This window comes from Nelumbo lutea, chromosome 1 (assembly GCF_056320005.1).
Source record: "Nelumbo lutea isolate HS-2025 chromosome 1, American lotus-T2T, whole genome shotgun sequence".
Taxonomy (NCBI): Eukaryota; Viridiplantae; Streptophyta; class Magnoliopsida; order Proteales; family Nelumbonaceae; genus Nelumbo; species Nelumbo lutea.
In genome coordinates, this window is record NC_142684.1 from 146138149 (window position 1) to 146156583 (window position 18435).

The following is an 18435-nucleotide window of genomic DNA, read 5'->3' on the forward strand; positions in this document are numbered from 1 at the left end:
CCTAGGTCGAACCTTGTGTTGTTCTCCTGCAACCCTAGGGCTTCACAGCAGAAACCCAGATAAAAAAAAAAAAGAAAGACAACAAGAAAGAGGAGATGGCGTCGGCTATAACCAAGAAGGTGCTCAATGATCTGATACCATGAAAACTGAACTACTGTAGTCGAAGTAGCAGAAAAGAGAAGTACAAGATACAAGAAATTATTGGAATGCCCCTGATTTGTGATGGGACACCTAGTTAACTAAAAACATTAAACAGGCTTAGGCCCATTAACACAGGCCCAGTTACAGGATAACTTAAACTTAAGTATGGGCTAATAAGAACTCTTATCAGTCGAACACTCATACAAAGAGACATCATTCTAACACTCTAACAAGGTATAGTTTGCCTGGCATCCAAACCCTCTCCCTAGATTATTGACGCTGGAGCCTCTGATCACATGATCGAGACTCCAGGTGTGTTCTCTTCCCTCTCTAAAACTTCCACATCTCAAACTGTTACCCTTGCCAACAATTCTTCTTCTCCCATTTGTGGTGTTGGTAATGTTGACATGACTTCTCTTTCTTTATCATCTGTTCTATATGTCCCTAAGTTTCCATTCAATCTTATGTCTGTTACTAAATTAACCAAGACTCTTAATTGCTATATTACATTTTTCAGGATCTCAAGGCGGGGAAGAAGATTGGTGGAGGGCATGAGGCTAGTGGATTGTATTACCTTGACGATGGTGGATCGTCAGTTGCACTTCAGACTTCACTCACTCCTCTACAGTGGCATTGTCAACTAGGACATCCATCTCTCAAGGCACTCAAGATACTGGTTCCGTCTTTGAGTCATTTGTTGTCTTTACAGTGTGAATCGTGTCAGTATGGGAAACATCGTCGTGTTCCCTTCAGTCCTAGAGTTGAAAGTCGTATGTTGAGTCCTTTTGCTTTGGTTCATTCAGATGTTTGGGGCCCGATTAAAATAGTCTTATAATGGTTACAAGTATTGTCATTTTTATTGATGATTGTTCAATGATGACATGGATTTATTTAATGAAAGAAATGAGTGAATTATTTTCCATTTTTCAAAAATTCCATGCTGAAATACGTACACAATTTGGTGTTCCAATCAAAGTTCTTCGTTCAGATAACAGTCGTGAATACTTTCTTACTTCCTTTCAACAGTATTTAGAATAGCATGGCATCATTCATCAAACTTAATGTGCATCCACTCCTCAACAAAATGGGGTGGCTGAACGAAAGAACCGTCATCTCCTTGAAACCGCTCGGTCTATTCTTCATCATATGAGTGTTCCTAAACGATTTTGGAGTGATATTGTACTTACTGCGTGTTTCCTTATTAATCGGATGCCCTCCTTCATTCTTCGTGGTCGGTCTCCCTTCTCTATTTTGTTCCCCACCTTGTCTCTCTTTCCATTAACACCTCGTATCTTTGGCTGTGTGTGCTTTGTTCACAATCTGAGTCCTGGAATAGACAAACTGGATGGACGCTCTATTAAGTGTCTTTCTTGGCTACTCTCGGACTCAAAAAGGGTACAAGTGTTACAATCCCATTACTCGGAAGTGCTATGTTTGTCCTGATGTCACCTTTTTTTAGTTTGTCCCCTTCTTCTCGGGACCTGAAGTATCTGTGTCTCCACCTTTGCTTCCTCTTCCTCTTCCAATCAGTGATCCCGTTCCGGGTGTTCCAGTTGGGGTTAACCCTTCACCTCCTCCAGTGCAGATCCCTACTGAACGACCACCGATCTGGCACGTGTATACTCATCGACAAACACCGGCTCCTCCTCCAGCTTCTACCTTGTCTGCGGATCCTGTTGTTACTCCTATCCCTGAACCTTCAGGACTTGATCTTCCCATTGCTTTACGAAAAGGTAAATGTAGTTGAACCCTCCATCCCATTTCCAATTTTGTTTGTCTCTCGCCTTTCTGCTTCACATCGCCAATTTGTTTCACTATTGTCATCTATTTCTATACCTAAGAATGTCCGAGAGGCTCTTAGCTCACCTGGGAGGCGGCAGGCAATGGAGGAGGAACTCTCTGCCCTTCAACATACTCACACGTGGGATCTCACTACTCTTCCACCCGGTAAGCATGTTGTGGGTTGTAAATGGGTATATACTGTTAAATACTTGCCAGATGGAAGTGTGGAGCGTCTGAAGGCCGGACTTGTTGCTAAAGGTTATTCATAGTTGCATGGGGTGGACTATATGGAGACCTCTCCAGTGGCTAAGATTGGCTCTATCCGTGTCTTAATTTCCCTGGCAATTATGTAATGATTGGCCCTTGTTTCAACTTGACATTAAAAATGCCTTCCTTCATGGTAACCTTATGGAGGAGGTATATATGGAGCAACCACCTAGGTTTGTTGCTCAGGGGGAGGATGGTAAGGTGTGCAGACTGAAAAAGGCAATTTATGGGTTGAAACAATCACCTCGTGCTTAGTTTGGGAAGTTTAGTGAAGTGGTGAAGAATTTTGGAATGAAACAATGCCAAGTTGACCACTCGGTGTTCAGCTATGATTCAGAAGCCGGAAAGATTTTATTAGTGGTCTATGTGGATGATATTGTCATAACTAGTAATGACAAATTGGGGATCAATAAACTAAAGGTCTTTCTGCAAAATCATTTTCAAACAAAAGACCTTGGGACATTGAAGTATTTCTTGGGTATAGAAGTTGCTAGATCAAGACAAGGTGTAAACCTGTGCCAAAGAAAATATGTTCTTGATCTGCTGGATGAAACAAGACTATTAGGTGCAAAGCCGGTTGAAACTCCCATGGAGCCAAATGCTAAGTTGAGTAGTGATACAGGGGAAATATTCGATGATCCTGGAAGGTATAGACGGCTAGTGGGGAAGCTGAACTATTTGACTATCACGAGACCAGACATCTCCTTTGCAATCAGTGTGGTGAGCCAATTTATGCAGAACCCTCGGATACCTCACTGGAATGCAGTTTTTAGAATTGTAAGGTACCTGAAGGGAGCTCCAGGCCGTGGGTTATTGTATAAACCAGGAGGAAAACTTGAAGTAATTGGGTATACAGATGCAGATTGGGCAGGCTCTATGTCTGATAGAAGATCTACTACAGGTTACTACACATTTCTTGGAGGAAATCTTGTGACATGGAAGAGTAAGAAGCAGACGGTTGTGGCAAGGAGCAGTGCTGAAGCCGAATACAGAGCCATAGCACACACTACATGTGAATTAGTATGGTTGAGGAATCTCCTACAAGAAATCGGGTTCTCCATGGATAGACCTATGAAATTGTATTGTGACAATTAAGCTGCACTCCACATCTCATCCAACCCTACTTTTCATGAGAGAACAAAGCACATAGAGATTGATTGCCACTTTGTGAAGGAGAAGGTCCTTACTGGAGAGATAAGCACAAAACATGTGGGCTCATTGATCAATGGGTAGATTTGTTTACAAAAGGCTTAAGCTTAGGGAGAGTGAACTATATATGTAACAAGCTGGGATTATATGACAAATATTCTCCAGCTTGAGGGGTAGTGTTAGAACTAGCCGAATAAGGGCAGATTAGTCATTTTATTTCTGTTAAGTTATGTGCTTATGTGGCAGTTTTAATAGAGACTTCCTGTCCCATACTTAAGTGGGGGCAGTTTAGTATTTGTACAACTAATTAGAGGCTAATTCATATTATGGTCGACTGGCAGGGTTTAGCAATCAGATTTGACTGTTCCTTTTCTTCTTCTTCTTCTTCTTCTTCTTCTTCTTCCTCTGGTTCGAACTGCTGAAGCCACTGAGCAAACATTTCCCAAGACATTTGGTTATACCTGTTTTGTTTAGCTTCTCGGTCCCCATCACTCCAAGTTTGAACCCAAGGCCACCAAATGCATCTTTCTTGGTTATGCACAAACTCAAAAGGGTTATTGTTGTTATGATCCTATCTCAGGGAAGAAGTTTGTATCCATGAATGTCACTTTCTTTGAGGAGACACCCTACTATTCTCGGGTCTCTCCTAGGGGGAGAGTAGTGAGCGTGGAGATTTGGGTCTTTTTCTTCAGAGGGAGTGCAGTGAGGACAGGGTTAATAGCTTTGGGGTTGTTCCCTTACCTATTCCAGTTGGTGATGAGGGTTGTAGTAGCGAGGGTGGTCAGAGGGATCGAGAGTTGGGAGTCTATCACAGGCGATGCAGGCAGGTTGATCCCGGTCATCAACAGTCCCAGCCAGCTCCAATCTCTTCTGCGGCTCCAAGTCCAGATATTACAGTCCTAGGGCCCACAGAGACTCCTTCCATTGTTGCTACCTCACCCTCTGCAGATGACCTTGACCTTCCCATTGCCCCTCCGTAAAGGAAAACGGCATTGCACCACATCTACAGCCCACTGCATCTCCCAGTTTTTGTCCTATGATCGCCTATCTCCCTCCTACAGGTCCTATCTCACCTCTGTTGCTGATGTCCCTATTCCAAGAACAGTGCAAGAAGCCCTATCAGTCCCGGAGTGGAGAGATGCAATGCAAGTTGAAACGGATGCCCTGTTGAAAAATAATACCCGGGAGCTAGTTGACTTGCCCAAAGGAAAGAAAACAGCTGGATGCAGGTGGGTATTTACTGTGAAGCACAATGCGGATGGTTCCATTGAGAGGTACAAAGCTCGGCTAGTTGCAAAAGAGTTCACTCAGACTTATGGTATAGATTACTTGGAGACATTTGCCCCGGTAGCCAAGATGACCACCATTCGGGTTCTATTATCTCTTGCAGCAAGCTACACTTGGCCTTTGTACCAAATGGATGTTAAGAATGCCTTCCTGAATGGGGACTTGCAGGAACAGGTTTACATGCAGTTGCCTCCTAGGTTCTATGATACAGAGGCAGGTAAGAAGGTATGCCGGCTCAATAAGGCATTGTATGGTTTGAAGCAGTCACCTAGAGCTTGGTTCGACAGATCCAGACTAGCCCTTGGGAAGTTCGGTTATGTACAGGCCCAGTCAGATCATACACTGTTCATCAAGAGGGTGGAGTCGTCACTGATACTACTTGCAGTTTATGTTGATGATATTGTGGTCACAGGAAACGACAACCATGAGATTGAGTCCCTCAAACAGCTCCTTCATCAAGAGTTTGAGGTGAAAGATCTGGGTACACTACGGTATTTTTTGGGTATTGAGGTTGCTAGATCTAAGCAGGGGATCTTTGTCTCTCAGAGGAAATATGTGTTAGATCTCTTGGTTGAAACTGGAAAGCTAGGTGTCAAACCTGCAGATACACCCATTGAACAGAACCACAGGATTAATGCAGAGAGTGGGGAGCTGCTTGAGGACAAAGTTATGTTCCAGCGGTTAGTGGGAAAGCTCCTATATCTATGCCTTACCCGACCAGACATCAGTTATGCCGTTAGTGTTATCAGTCAGTACATGCATTCTCCTAGAACCACGCACCTTCTAGCAGCAGAAAGAATACTAGCATACTTGAAGAGATGCCCTGGTAGAGGTATACTGTTCAAGAACAATGACCACATGAAGGTGGAAGTCTATACGGATGTCGATTGGGCTGGGAGTGTTGATGACAGAAGGTCTACCTCTGGATATTGTGCTCTTGTGGGAGGTAACCTGGTTTCTTGGCGGAGTAAGAAACAAAGTGTTGTCTCTCGATCCAGTGCTGAAGCTGAGTACAGGTCAATGGCTAATGGAGTGGCTGAAAGTCTTTGGCTGAGATCACTACTTGAGGAGTTGGGTGTTGAGTATGAGAAGCCCCTGATGTTGTATTGTGATAATCAAGCGGCTATTAATATAGCACACAACCCAGTGCAGCATGACAGGACTGAACATATTGAAGTTGATCGACACTTTGTACGAGAGAGGGTCTCATCACAAGAAGTATGTCTCCCATACATCACCTCCAATATGCAACTGGCAGATATCCTCACTAAAGTTGTATCACGAAAGAAGCTAGAGGCAGATCTATCCAAGTTGGGAATGATAAACATTTATTCCCAACTTGAGGGGGAGTGTAGAGAACACTGATGTGGGTCCCACAGCTACGGTCCCACTGTGTTTGTAGGGTAGAAGACGTTCTAGTCTGCCTAGGGTTAGCTATTGGTCATTTAGTTGTTTCAGTTGTTATTTATTTCAGTCTTTGTTTTACTCTATTTGTTATGTAAAGACTAAGGGCAGATCTGTCCTTTCCATGTAATGAGCATAACCTATAAACATTAATTAAAATGGCGGCGGCAGAACATTAAGCTTTTGCTCCTCCTTTCAACCCGTGTTCTACTGCTTCTCCTCCCTCTTCCTCTTCTTTCCTCTTACCTTTCTTCTTATCTTCGATCCTGAAATCCATTAGGGTTCAAGACTGATAACAGTCCTGAACTTCTACTTCATGTACCAAGTTTTCAACAAGTTTCTTCTATTATTGGTTAAACAGAATGAGATACATATTGTGGTCAAAATAGATAAGTTGAACTTTGGGATTGAAAATTATTAGCAATATGAAAATCCATAAAATAAAACGGAAACAAAAAACAGATGAATTAAATTTCAAAATAATCAGAAGTTTTTAACCAATGTAGTACCTAAATGTTGATGAAGCTTTGGATCAAGAACTTGAGTAATTGATGCTAGACTACTAAGTTGTGTTTCCACTCCAACAGAACTGTCTGTGCATCTGAAGTTTCCTCTCTTTAAAAATCAAATGGCAATGCATACTATAAGCAACTCAAACTAAATGGATGAAGAAAATAATAATAATAAGAGAGAAATCTGCAAAAGTTCCATAACAATAATTGTTTGCTCATATAAAAGAATTATAAGCACTAGAACAACTGAAATGTTGAACTGAACATGGAATACACGAAGTTTTTTAATAAATAGAGAAAGAAACTTCTCAGGATTTGTTGTGTTATACAAAACAAAATATATGGGACCAGATGAATAGATATGGCTCACTAATATCCATATGAGCATACTGGAAAATGACAACCATAATCAGCAAGGCCTTAACTAATTAGTTTCTAAGACAACAGTTGTGAATTCTTGAATTAAATATTTAAAAATTAGATTTAAGGAATTATCTCCTATTAAGTCCAATTTAGATGCTTTAAACTTGTATTTCTATTTTCTAAATTAAATTGGAAGAAACCAGAACTAGGAGCTCATTTCAATTGTATCTCCTGCATGACATGAATTTCTTAATGCAGATAAAATATGATTCCAGAAGTCCAAAGCCCCTATGCCAGGACACTTTTGAAATAATGGGAATAGAACTTCTATGCATTTAATAATGTAGGTTAGATCTTAATAGAAATTCAAGTTCTTCAAGAATAGCTTAAGCTCCTAGGCTTTGGTTGGCCCTTCAATGAGCCACATGAGAAACCAGGTTCATGGTTCCATTTCCAACAAGCTCATAGAAGAAGTATTTGAAAGGAAAAGAAGAATTAGTTGATAACAATTTTTACATGTAAAATATATACACACTAACGTTGTGGAAGGCAATGTTGCAAATAAGATGTAGTAATTCTTCAAAGCTGAGAGTCATCTGTACATCAAAAGTCATATCATGATCATAGTTGTCAAGGCGATGCCTAGGCGGGCACCTAGGCGACAAGGCACCATTGGAGTCTCGCCTCGCCTAATTGCCATGCAGTTTTCTATAGCATGTTATAACAAACTTTTATATTCTTAATTTTGTGAGGTTATAATTATAAAATAGACATTTTTAAACTAAAATATTCATTTTGTGTGTCTATATACTAATTTTTTTTTGTTATTTTCTTATTTGTTATGGTTTAATCAACAAAAACATTGCTAAATGCTGCATTGAACACTCAAATACTTCAAAACCTAAACCAATAAATAAGAAAAAAGATAAAATGTTGTTCAATCAACACATTTTCTTCTTTTTCTTTACTAATTTTGTGTTTTTATATACTAATTTTTTCTTCTTATTCTTCTTCTTCCACCTTTTCTTTTCTTCTTTTCCTATAACAGAAATAGGGGTTCAGCCCCTATATTTTTCGAATTTTCTTTTCTTTCTTCTTTTTCTTCTCATGAATATGTTGGAATATGTTGATTTTCTATACTTTAACATGGAGTTTATACTTTTCTTATGAAAATTATGGATATTTATTAAGGAAATATGATTATGGAACCTAGGGAACTACCCTAGGATACATGTTTTTACTTAAAAAAAAATCCATCACCTAGGTGCCTGCCTAGGCAACTAGGTGCCCCCCTATTGCCTAGCCTCGCCTTGGCGCCTTGAAAACTATGATCATGATAAAAATTTTAGTGTACATCTTCTCCATCATATCTGCTATTCTCACAATTATTCTGGTTCCTTACTTTCCATAGTAGTTTATAAAAAAGTATCTTGAAAACTTGAATAGTACAACTGTTAGTTGATTAATTTGTCTTAAGTGGTATTGTGGTGCTAACAGTTCTTACTTCTTACTACAAAAACAAGATGTGATACCATGAAAGTCTAGGCAAATCTTGAGAAACTGATAAGGTGATAATTTGAAAAAGTAGGTCCTCTTCATCTGCATCTGTTTGTGGTGCAAAGTTTGATTTGGTGCAAAACTTAAACCTGGTCTGAGTTTGCACATGTTTATTTCTAAAACTAATTTGCAACAGAGTTTCACACTCATTGGGACCCTTTTGCTCCTCCCTGTAGTGCAAATTTTGTACACATTATACCCATGCAAAATTTGCATCTGTGTGAGGAGTGAAAATAGGTCATTGATTTGCACCCACCTTCCCAATCTTACATATTCATCATCTTGCTAACCATTGTGCATTCTTATAGTTGCGGAGCACAATGGTCTACTGCAATAGAAGTTGATGACTGTTATGGGCCCGCGAATAGGATCTCGTCACGGGTCGGTCCACGGGGAAAACCTCTTGTTTTCCCTTGTTCCTCCCTGCTCTTGATGAACCTATCTTGGCCGCCCTAATGGTGATTTGTCCAAGAGATCACCAACTCTCCTTACTCTCTTCTTGACTGAATATTCGATGCCTTTATTCACTAATAGTGGCTCCTTAAATAGGAGATTACAAGAGTCATGTTCTTAGGGAGACTCCTTGCTGAATAGGGAGACCTCCAGCTTTATCTTGATAAGATAAGATAAGTCTCTCTTAATCCTAATCTAATAAGATAAGTCTCTCTTAATCCTAATCTGATAAGATAAGGCAACCTAATAAGATAAGATAATCTAATCTACTAACTTAATAAAATAAGATAAGAATAACAAGATAGTCTAATCTAATCTGCCGAATGGATAAGACTGTTGCTGCCGAATTGGATAGGATGAGAACACCAGATCATTGCTGCTGCTGCTCCCAATACGTGTCCACATCAATGACCAGCAAGGAGATCAGTTAAGGTGACAACAGTGTTTTAAAAGGTGCGCCTAGGAGCATAAGTAAGGTGCATTTTGAGGGATGTGTTGATAGACAGTGTATGCCCTTAGCTCCAATCAGATTGATGTACATTTTGACATTTATGGTAAATGATTAAAAGTACATAATTGATTCATGTTATATCTAGTGTGTTTCTATGTAATACCCTTAAACTAGACACTTATGAGACTCGTGTTAGTTTAGAATATTCACAGTCGTTGGATAGACCTGGGGAGGTTTATCCTGCCAAGGCTGACACTAATGTGCTGTCAAGTCGGTTGGGGTGGCTTGTCTTAGTTGCCAGGGTGAGACCTGAAGCACATGTAGTGTGGGTTTGCTTGAAACTCTGAACCAGACCATTTTCCAGTCATGCCCTGGACCTTGGAGACAGATGGGCAAAACTGGAAAGTTACACCTAACCCCTAGACTCGATTATGGTGTTGCACTAGGTGTTGGATTGGGTTGTCTTTGATATGCCAATCAATGAGATCCTTAGCGGAGGTCAAAACCTAGGTATGTTGGGGCAGTCTGAGAATTCACCTAAGTGAATGATAGGGGAATGCACTCTCTCTGATGGAAACCTAAACCGTCGGCAGTTGATTTCAAACTTGTTGAGATTTGTTTTTGCAAAATATATTTATATAAAGATATACATATATATTATGGTTTCACAAAATGTTTGCAAAAGGTTCTAATTCTCAGGATCCATGTGAGCAGAGAGTGCAACACTACACCTTACAGCCGAGGGAGAGGTCCTCTCTTGTCGAGCAGTGTTTGATCATTATAGGCTGAGAGGTTAAGTGTAAGACCATTTAGGGTTTATATACCTGATGGGCTAATCTCACTTAAGTCCATAGTCCTTGGGCCTTCATAAGGTGGCTGGACCCAAAGACCATTTAGTGTAAATGTTGGACCTGCTAAGAGCCCATATTGATGGGCTCAGGGGTTCACTATGTTCAGCAATGAATTTGGCCAAGCCTTGTAACAGAGGTTAGGCCGAACCCATATGGCTTTTGTGGAGATCAATGTTAGGGTTCCACGCCATACAAAGAGAGCCAAGCTAGCCAGCAAATTAAAAGGGAAGTGTGCCTGATAGCTTGATGTGCCTAAAGCCCATTTCGAACTGGTTTAATTTGATTAATTAAATATGAGTAAATTTCGGCTTAGATCTGGATATGGATCAACAAGAGGATAAGATAAGTCTTATCCACTTAAAAGTTCAAATCCAAATAAAGATTTGGATCAAAGAACCCTTTCCCAATAGGATTAGGAAGCTAATCTAGAAAGATTATAAATAGAGAGTGAATTCCTTCTGTTAAACACTTTTGTAGAATCCAGTTCTTTCCTCTGTTCTTGCCGCCCTTCCCTATTCGATCTCCATAGTCTTGGACTGATCAAGATTCAATCTTGATTATGATTTTTGCTACAAAAATCATATCAGAAGTTGTGCTCACACTCCCTTGCGTGATCCTTGCTAAAGGATTGCAGTTCTTGCTAAAGAACTGCTTTGTTAATCCTGCTTCATCCTAAGATTTGTCATCTTTAGTGGAGACAGGATTTGATGACCTCTTTGGGCGTGAACACCTACGTTGGGAGCTACGTTTGTAAATTTTGTATCAGATATATCCCTCCCTCCTTTTTGGTTACAAATCTGGTCCGGTTTGTTTCAAGAACGAACATTGAAAAATGCAGTTTTTCGAAATTAGGGAATACAATTCCCGGAAGGGAGAAGAAATTTTTGAAATTTCACCCAGTCACCCTGCATGGTTCGGTCATCCATATGATGGATCTCCCTTCCCTTCATGTGCCTCACCTGAACCCAGGCGAAGCCCCTTTCAAAAGGTGTGCACCTTGAGCAAATAGGTATGCATCTTGTGACTTAGCACAAGCAGATGCCTTTTTTAAATATGCTTTCTTTTTTTTTTTGATAAACTTTTTTTAGATATGCCTTATTTTGTTATATTTTTGTAAATTCTTATGAGTGTACAAGTTTGCAACGGTTTATCGATTTCCAATTGCCTTTTACTTTTGTACACAAGTAATGCCATATAAACTTTTGGAATAGACACAAATGAGGATTTCAAATAGAAAGATTTCCACTAAGGAAGCAACAAAAATGAAACTAATGTTTGATCCTCAATCATAAAATAGAATGAGTTGCAACTAAAATCATCAAATCAACCCTTACATATATATAGAGACCATCATCATCATCATGCTAAACCTCATGTCAACTATATGGGGTCAGTTACATGAAATCTGTTTCACCATTCCATTCTATTTAGTGCCATATCCATTGTATTGAGTTTTGGGCTGATATCACTTGTTTTTTATTTCCATAGCACAGTTAGAGAGTTATTGGGCCCAAGGCCCATTAGTTTGTATATAAGTTAAGAGTGTTTATTTAGACTTTACAAGTAGCTAACTTACTAAGGGAATACTAGTCTTTGTATTCAGTTTTTATTTGTGAATATATAAGCTAATGGAAGTGGCAGCCAAACTTAATTTTGGCTTCTCCCATTCTCTCCAATTTCTCTCCTCTTTTCTTCTCTGCACAAACCTTCTCTTCTCTTTCCAACATAGATTTTATATCAAAACAGAACTTCTACACTTTTCTACTTGGTACCAGAGCAAGTTTAGAGATTGTTTGAGCTATTCCATCATGCAGCCCTAGATCAGTCAACTGCATGATGAGGTAAAGAGATGGTCGAGGACTTCAAGTAAGCCCAATTTTTTTATTTTTTTGGTGGATTTGCAATCACTTGTAGCTGGTCAAGGGTTTAGCACCAAAATCAGGAAGAACTAGAGAAAGGGGAAGAGTCTTGATTTAGTAGGACTCTTCAATTTTGACCAAGGAAGTGGTGATCTTATTTTTTAGGGTTTCTTGAGATTTTCTAAAGAGGGTGGTTCAAGTCCTAGACTTTTTGGAGGCCTCTAGAGGGAACAGAAGCCTCTTCTCTTTCTTCTCTCATTCCCATGGAGAAGGGAATCTTTTGAAGGCAGGGCTTCTAGGGTACCAAGAAGGTCTTTGAGGTTTCTAATGGAGATAAATATCTTTCTTTTCATCTCAAATTGATTCCCTAATCTGTTCTGGGAGTTATGGAGGGTTATGGAGTTGAAAACAAATTTGCAGGCGAAATGAGACCAAGTGGAGGAGGTGCTAGTAATCTCTTCGGGGCTAGGACCATCACTACAGTCAAGTTGGATGGTACAAACTACTTAAAATGGTCACAATCTGCAAAGATGGCCATTGGAGCTCATAGGAAATCGGGGTATGTCACCGGTGAAGAAAAGAAATATGAGAATAACTACTCTTGGTGGGTATAGAACTACATGGTGATGACTTGGCTGTACAATTCCATGTTACCCCATATAAGAACTTTTTATTGGCTAACATAGCTAAGGAGATTTGGGATGAAGTAGTAGAAATTTATTCACAAAATGAGAATGTTGCTAGAGCCTACCAGTTGAGAAACCAGGTGATTGCTACTAGATAGGGAAATAAGTCTATTGCCATTTATTTTTCAGCCATCAAAATCTTATGGTAGGAGATAGATCATTTGGAGATTACGGTTTGGGAAAGTAGAAAATATGCAACAACTTAACAGATGGTAGAGAAGAATAGGGTTTTTGAGTTTCTAGCAAGACTTAACCCTAAATGTGACATTGCACGACAGCATATTCTTTCACGATATAGTGTAACTCTCTCTCAAGCATATGCCTTTGTGTTTGGAGAGGAGAGTATGAGGAATTTGATGATGAGGAACCTAGGCCATGAGAAATTAACTATGGTTAGCACAATTAAGCCTAAGCTGAGTGGGGATAAGGGTGGAAATGAACCGAGGAAGGAGGACAAGAAGGATCTGTTTGTGACTACTACAAGAAACCTAAACATACTAGTGATACCTATTGGAAGCTTTACCCACACCTTATACCAAGCTAGCTCAGGAACAAGAAGGGAAATGTCAATATGGCAGTGACTAGTGATTTATCAGGACCACCTACTACATCTTCTCTAGAGTCTGTTGCAGCAGCTACAGTGGGGGCCGAATTAGAGAGATATGTGCAATTTCTAAATCAAAGGGATACGGTCAGTTCCAAATCATTATCAAGTAGACATTGTAGAGAACACTGATGTGGGCCCCACTACAGTGGTCCCCACTGTGTTCGTAGGACAGCAGTATTTGTTTCAGTTATAGTAGTGTCAGTTTGAGTCAGTTTGCTAATTCAGCTGTTATTTATTTCAGTTTTATTTACTTTCTTTATTATGTAAGTACCAAGGGCAGATGTGTCCTTTCATCATGTACTAAACATAAACCTATAAATATTAAGAGAGTGGCGGCGGCAGTCTGTCAGAATCTGCCCCACTTTTCACCAACTTGTGTTCTCTTGCTTCTCTTCTATTCTCTCCCTTTTCTCTCATCTTCTTTTCTGTCTTACAAACCTAAAACCTTTTAGGATTCAAGACTGATTACAATCTTGATCTTCTACTTGGTATCAGAGCCTATCTAGGGCTTCTCATGTGTATCTAGTCCAGCCGATCACATGAGAACAAGCTAGGGCTGGAAGCCTTGAAGAAGTTTTTCGGCGGCTGAATCTTGGAGATTACCAGGAGAGGTTCGCAGCAGTTGAAGACTTGCCGCAGCCTGCAGAGAGTTGGTAATCAGGAAGAGGCAGCGAAGGTTAGGGTTCAGGTAACCCTAGAAGACAGTACACCGAAGGCAGGTAATCAGTAAGTAAGTTTGTTTCTTTACTGATTTTTAGAGATTGCAATCAGCCGAGATAGGTTGGACCTATCTAGAAAGAGGGGTCGAACTGTGTTCAAGTTTGGTCTAAGGTTTGGCTTGCCAAACTGTGATTAAGTTTGTGTCTAGGGTTTGATTGTTGGGCCGAACCCTCCTCTTCAAAGGGGATTAGTTTTTAGGGTTTCACAGTGCCCTATGACAAGTCCCACTGGTGCGGACTGCTTGGAGAGTGCAGCTGAGCACTTTAGTGATTTCAGATCACTAATTTTCTTCAAACCTACAGTTGAAACCCTATTTTTGCTCTCACAGTAGTGGGCCCCACAGTAGTGGTTTCAGAGAACAGCATCTCAGATTGATAGGCGATTGATTTCAGATCAGTTTTGTGTTGGTATTCCTGATCGGATCAGACCTGTTTCAGATCACATCGGTTTTGTGTTGGTATTTCTGATCGAATCAGATCAGTTTCAGATCAGATCAGTTTCGGATCAGCTTTCAGACTTACTTCCTTGACTCTGTTTTCTGGTATAATTGCTCTAACAATTTGTAGCCACTGAATCTTGATCAAAGATGGAGTTCAAGGGTCAGGGAGATAGTAGTTTTGGAAACCACAGTTATGGTAATGTATCTGAAACCGGGTTTCAGATTACAACTACGAGATTTGATGGGTCAAATTATTTGGAGTGGGCACAATCAGCCATGATGGCTATTGGAGGAAGGGGAAAACTGGGTTACCTCTTGGGAGATGTGAAAGAACCTTCCAAGGAGGACCCAATATACACCTAGTGGGTTCAAGAGAACTATTTAGTTATGGCATGGCTGTGTAATTCCATGCAGCCACATATCAGCCGAAATTACTTGTGGGCAAAGACAGCCAAAGAAATATGGGATGTTGTGAAAGAAACCTATTGCCAACCCCTTAATGTTGCCAGAGCCTATGAACTGAAGTGTGAGGTGAACAGCCTTAAACAAGGAGAGAAGCTAGTTTCTGCCTACTTCTCTACCTTGAAATCCTTGTGGCATGAGATTGACCATCTGGAGACCCTTGAGTGGGAGAGTCCCAAAGATGCACAAACTCACAGAAAACAAGTTGAGACGAATAGGGTATTTGAGTTTCTGGCTGGTTTGAATTCAGAATATGACATTGTGCGACAACAGATATTGACAAGAGATAGTGTGACCCTTTCTCAAGCATACTCCTTGGTGCATAGTAAAGAGACCAGGAGGAAAGTTATGATGCAGCCTCAGCCTTCTTTCCCAGCCTTGACAGCTATTAAACCCAAGCCAGGGGGTGACTCAGAAAGGGACCGGAAGAAGGAAGATAAACGGGATCTGGTATGTGAACATTGCAAGAAACCCAAGCACACAAAAGATACTTGTTGGAAGCTACATCCTCACTTGGTCCCAGCAAAACTGAGAAATAAGAAGGGTAATGCTCATATGGCAGTGAACACTGATTCAACATCCTCATCAGGTACATCCCTGGAGACTTTAGCTATTGTTCGGGCTGCCCTCATACAGTTGGAAAAGGAAGTTGGAAGTTCAGCTCAGCCATCCCAATCCCCATCAGCTCCTACTACATCTGCATTTGCACATTCAGGTACTCGAGCCTCAGCTTACCATGCTTCAGCTCCAGGTAATACTGATCACTGCTGGGTAATAGATTCAGGTGCATCTGACCATATGACTAGCTTGCCATCTTTGTTTACTTCTTATCACTTGTCCTCTGGCCGAGATAGAGTATCCATTGCTGATGGCTCTCTTGTTCCCATTTCAGGCAAGGGGGACATCAAGTTATCGGACACTATCTCTTTATCTTTTGTTTTGCATGTTCCTAAGCTTGATACCAACCTCCTTTCAATTAGTAGTATTACCAAACACATGAACTGTTCAGCAACCTTTTTCCCTGACCGATGTGTTTTTCAGGATTTGCAGACGAGGAAGGTGATTGGAACTGACCGTGAGACGAACGGGATCTATCTGCTTGGAGAGAGTACCCAACGGGAAGAGTCAGTGGATAAGAAGTCTTTTGTTTCCCAGTTTGTGAGTTCGATAGGTCATTTGTCTTTTAGTCTTTGAAGAGTCAGTTTCCTGCTTTATTTGAGTCTGTTGAGCTATCAGAGTTGAGGTGTGAGAGTTGTGAGCTTGCCAAACATTGTAGAACCTCTTATTCTTTAAGTAATAAAAGAAGTAATTTCCCTTTTGATATTGTGCATACTGATGTTTGGGGGCCATATCATATCTCTTCTATGGGTGGGTACAGATATTTTCTACTGTTTGTTGATGACCATACCCGGTTTTCTTGGGTATATCTTATGCGTTCTCGGGATGAGGTTCCTGCTCTAACCCAAAACTTCCATCAGATGATTCTCACTCAGCTTGGAACTAAAATCAAAGTCCTCAGATCTGATAATGCAAAGGAATACTTTGCTCAACCATTGACCTCCTACCTTCATAGCCATGGAGTTATTCACCAGAGCACTTGCCCTTATACACCATAGCAGAACGGCATTGCCGAAAGGAAGAATAGGCATATCTTGGAGGTGGCTAGAAGCATTATGTTTACCTCCAATGTACCTATTTGCTTTTGGGGTGATGCTATCCTCACGGCAATTTATCTCATTAATCGAGTTCCTTCCCGGGTCCTTGATATGAGAACCACCTTTTCCCTTCTTTACCCAGACAAGGAGTTGTTCATTGTTCCCCTTAAAACCTTTGGTTGTACCTGTTTCGTCCAGCTTCTCGGGCCTCATCATTCCAAGTTTGACCCTAAGGCCTCCAAATGCATTTTCCTTGGTTATGCACAAACTCAAAAGGGTTATTGCTGCTATGATCCGGTTTCAGGGAAACGGTTTGTCTCTATGGATGTCACCTTCTTTGAGGAGACACCCTATTATCCTAGGGTTTCTCCTCAGGGGGAGAGCAGTAAAAGTGGAGCTGTTGGGGCTGTTTTGAGTTTCTTTCCTCAGGGGGAGAGTAGTGAGAGTGGAAGTGGGGCTGTTTTGAGTTTCTTTCCTCAGGGGGAGAGCAGTGAGAGTGGAAGTGGGGCTGTTTTGAGCAGTGAGAGTGGAAGTGAGGCTGTTCCTTTACCTATTCCACTGGGTAATGAAGGTTGTAGTGGTGAGGGTGGTCAGAGGGAGCTGGAGTTGAGAGTCTATCACAGGCGATGCAGGCAGGTTGATCATAGTCTTCGGCAGTCCCGGCTAGATCCAGTTCCTTCTGCGGCTCCAGATCCAGAGCCTACTGAGATACCTCTCGCTGTTGCCACTTCCCCTCCTGTGGATGACCTTGATCTCCCTATTGCCATTCGCAAAGGGAAACGACATTGCACCACTTCTACAGCTCACAGCATCTCACAGTTCCTATCCTATGATCGTCTATCACCATCTTACCGGTCCTATCTCACTTCCATTGCCGATGTCCCTATTCCAAGAACAGTGCAAGAAGCCTTATCGGTTCCAGAATGGAAAGATGCAATGCAAGTCGAAATGGATGCCCTGTTGAAGAATAATACCTGAACACTGGTTGACCCACCAAAAGGAAAGAAACCGGTGGGATGCAGATGGGTATTCACTGTGAAACATAATGTTGATGGCTCTATTGAAAGGTACAAAGCCCGGCTGGTTGCAAAGGGATTCACTCAGACTTATGGTATAGACTACTTGGAGACCTTTGCCCCAGTAGCCAAGATGACCACCATTCGAATTTTGTTATCCCTTGCAGCAAATCATTCTTGGCCCCTATTTCAGATGGATGTTATAAATGCCTTTCTGAATGGAGACTTACAATAAGAGGTTTACATGCAGTTGCCTCCTGGATTCTATGATACAGAGACAGGTAAAAAGGTTTGCCGACTGAACAAGGCATTGTATGGTTTGAAGCAGTCACCTAGAGCCTGGTTTGATAGGTTCAGATTAGCCCTTGGAAGGTTTGGTTATGTACAGGCCCAGTCAGATCATACACTATTCATCAAAAGGATGGAGTCCTCTCTAACACTGCTAACAGTATATGTAGATGATATTGTGGTGACAGGAATTGATAGTCATGAGATTGAGTCTCTCAAGCAGCTCCTTCATCAAGAGTTTGAGGTAAAAGATCTTGGTGCACTACGGTATTTTTTGGGTATTGAGGTTGCTAGATCCAAGCAGGGGATTTTTATCTCTCAGAGAAAATATGTTCTAGATCTGTTGGCGGAAACTGGAAAGCTGGGTGTTAAGTCGGCCAATACACCCATCGAACAAAATCACAAGATTAGTGCAGAGGGTGGGGACCCTCTTGAGGCCAAAGTTATGTTCCAACGGTTGGTTGGAAAGCTTCTATATCTCTGTCT

The 18435-nt window shown here is 41.0% G+C and overlaps 1 protein-coding gene across 4 annotated transcripts in view; it reads right to left on the bottom strand.

Moving 5' to 3' along the window:
* LOC148878182 (rab GTPase-activating protein 22-like) overlaps nt 1-18435 on the bottom strand; it is an 86002-nt gene that overhangs the window by 30664 nt on the left and 36903 nt on the right. For all 4 annotated transcript variants that reach the window (XM_088950442.1, XM_088950462.1, XM_088950452.1 and 1 more), the window contains one exon: nt 6540-6645. In XM_088950442.1, coding sequence (XP_088806568.1) covers nt 6540-6645 — 106 coding nt within the window. The remainder of the gene's footprint in view (nt 1-6539; nt 6646-18435) is intronic.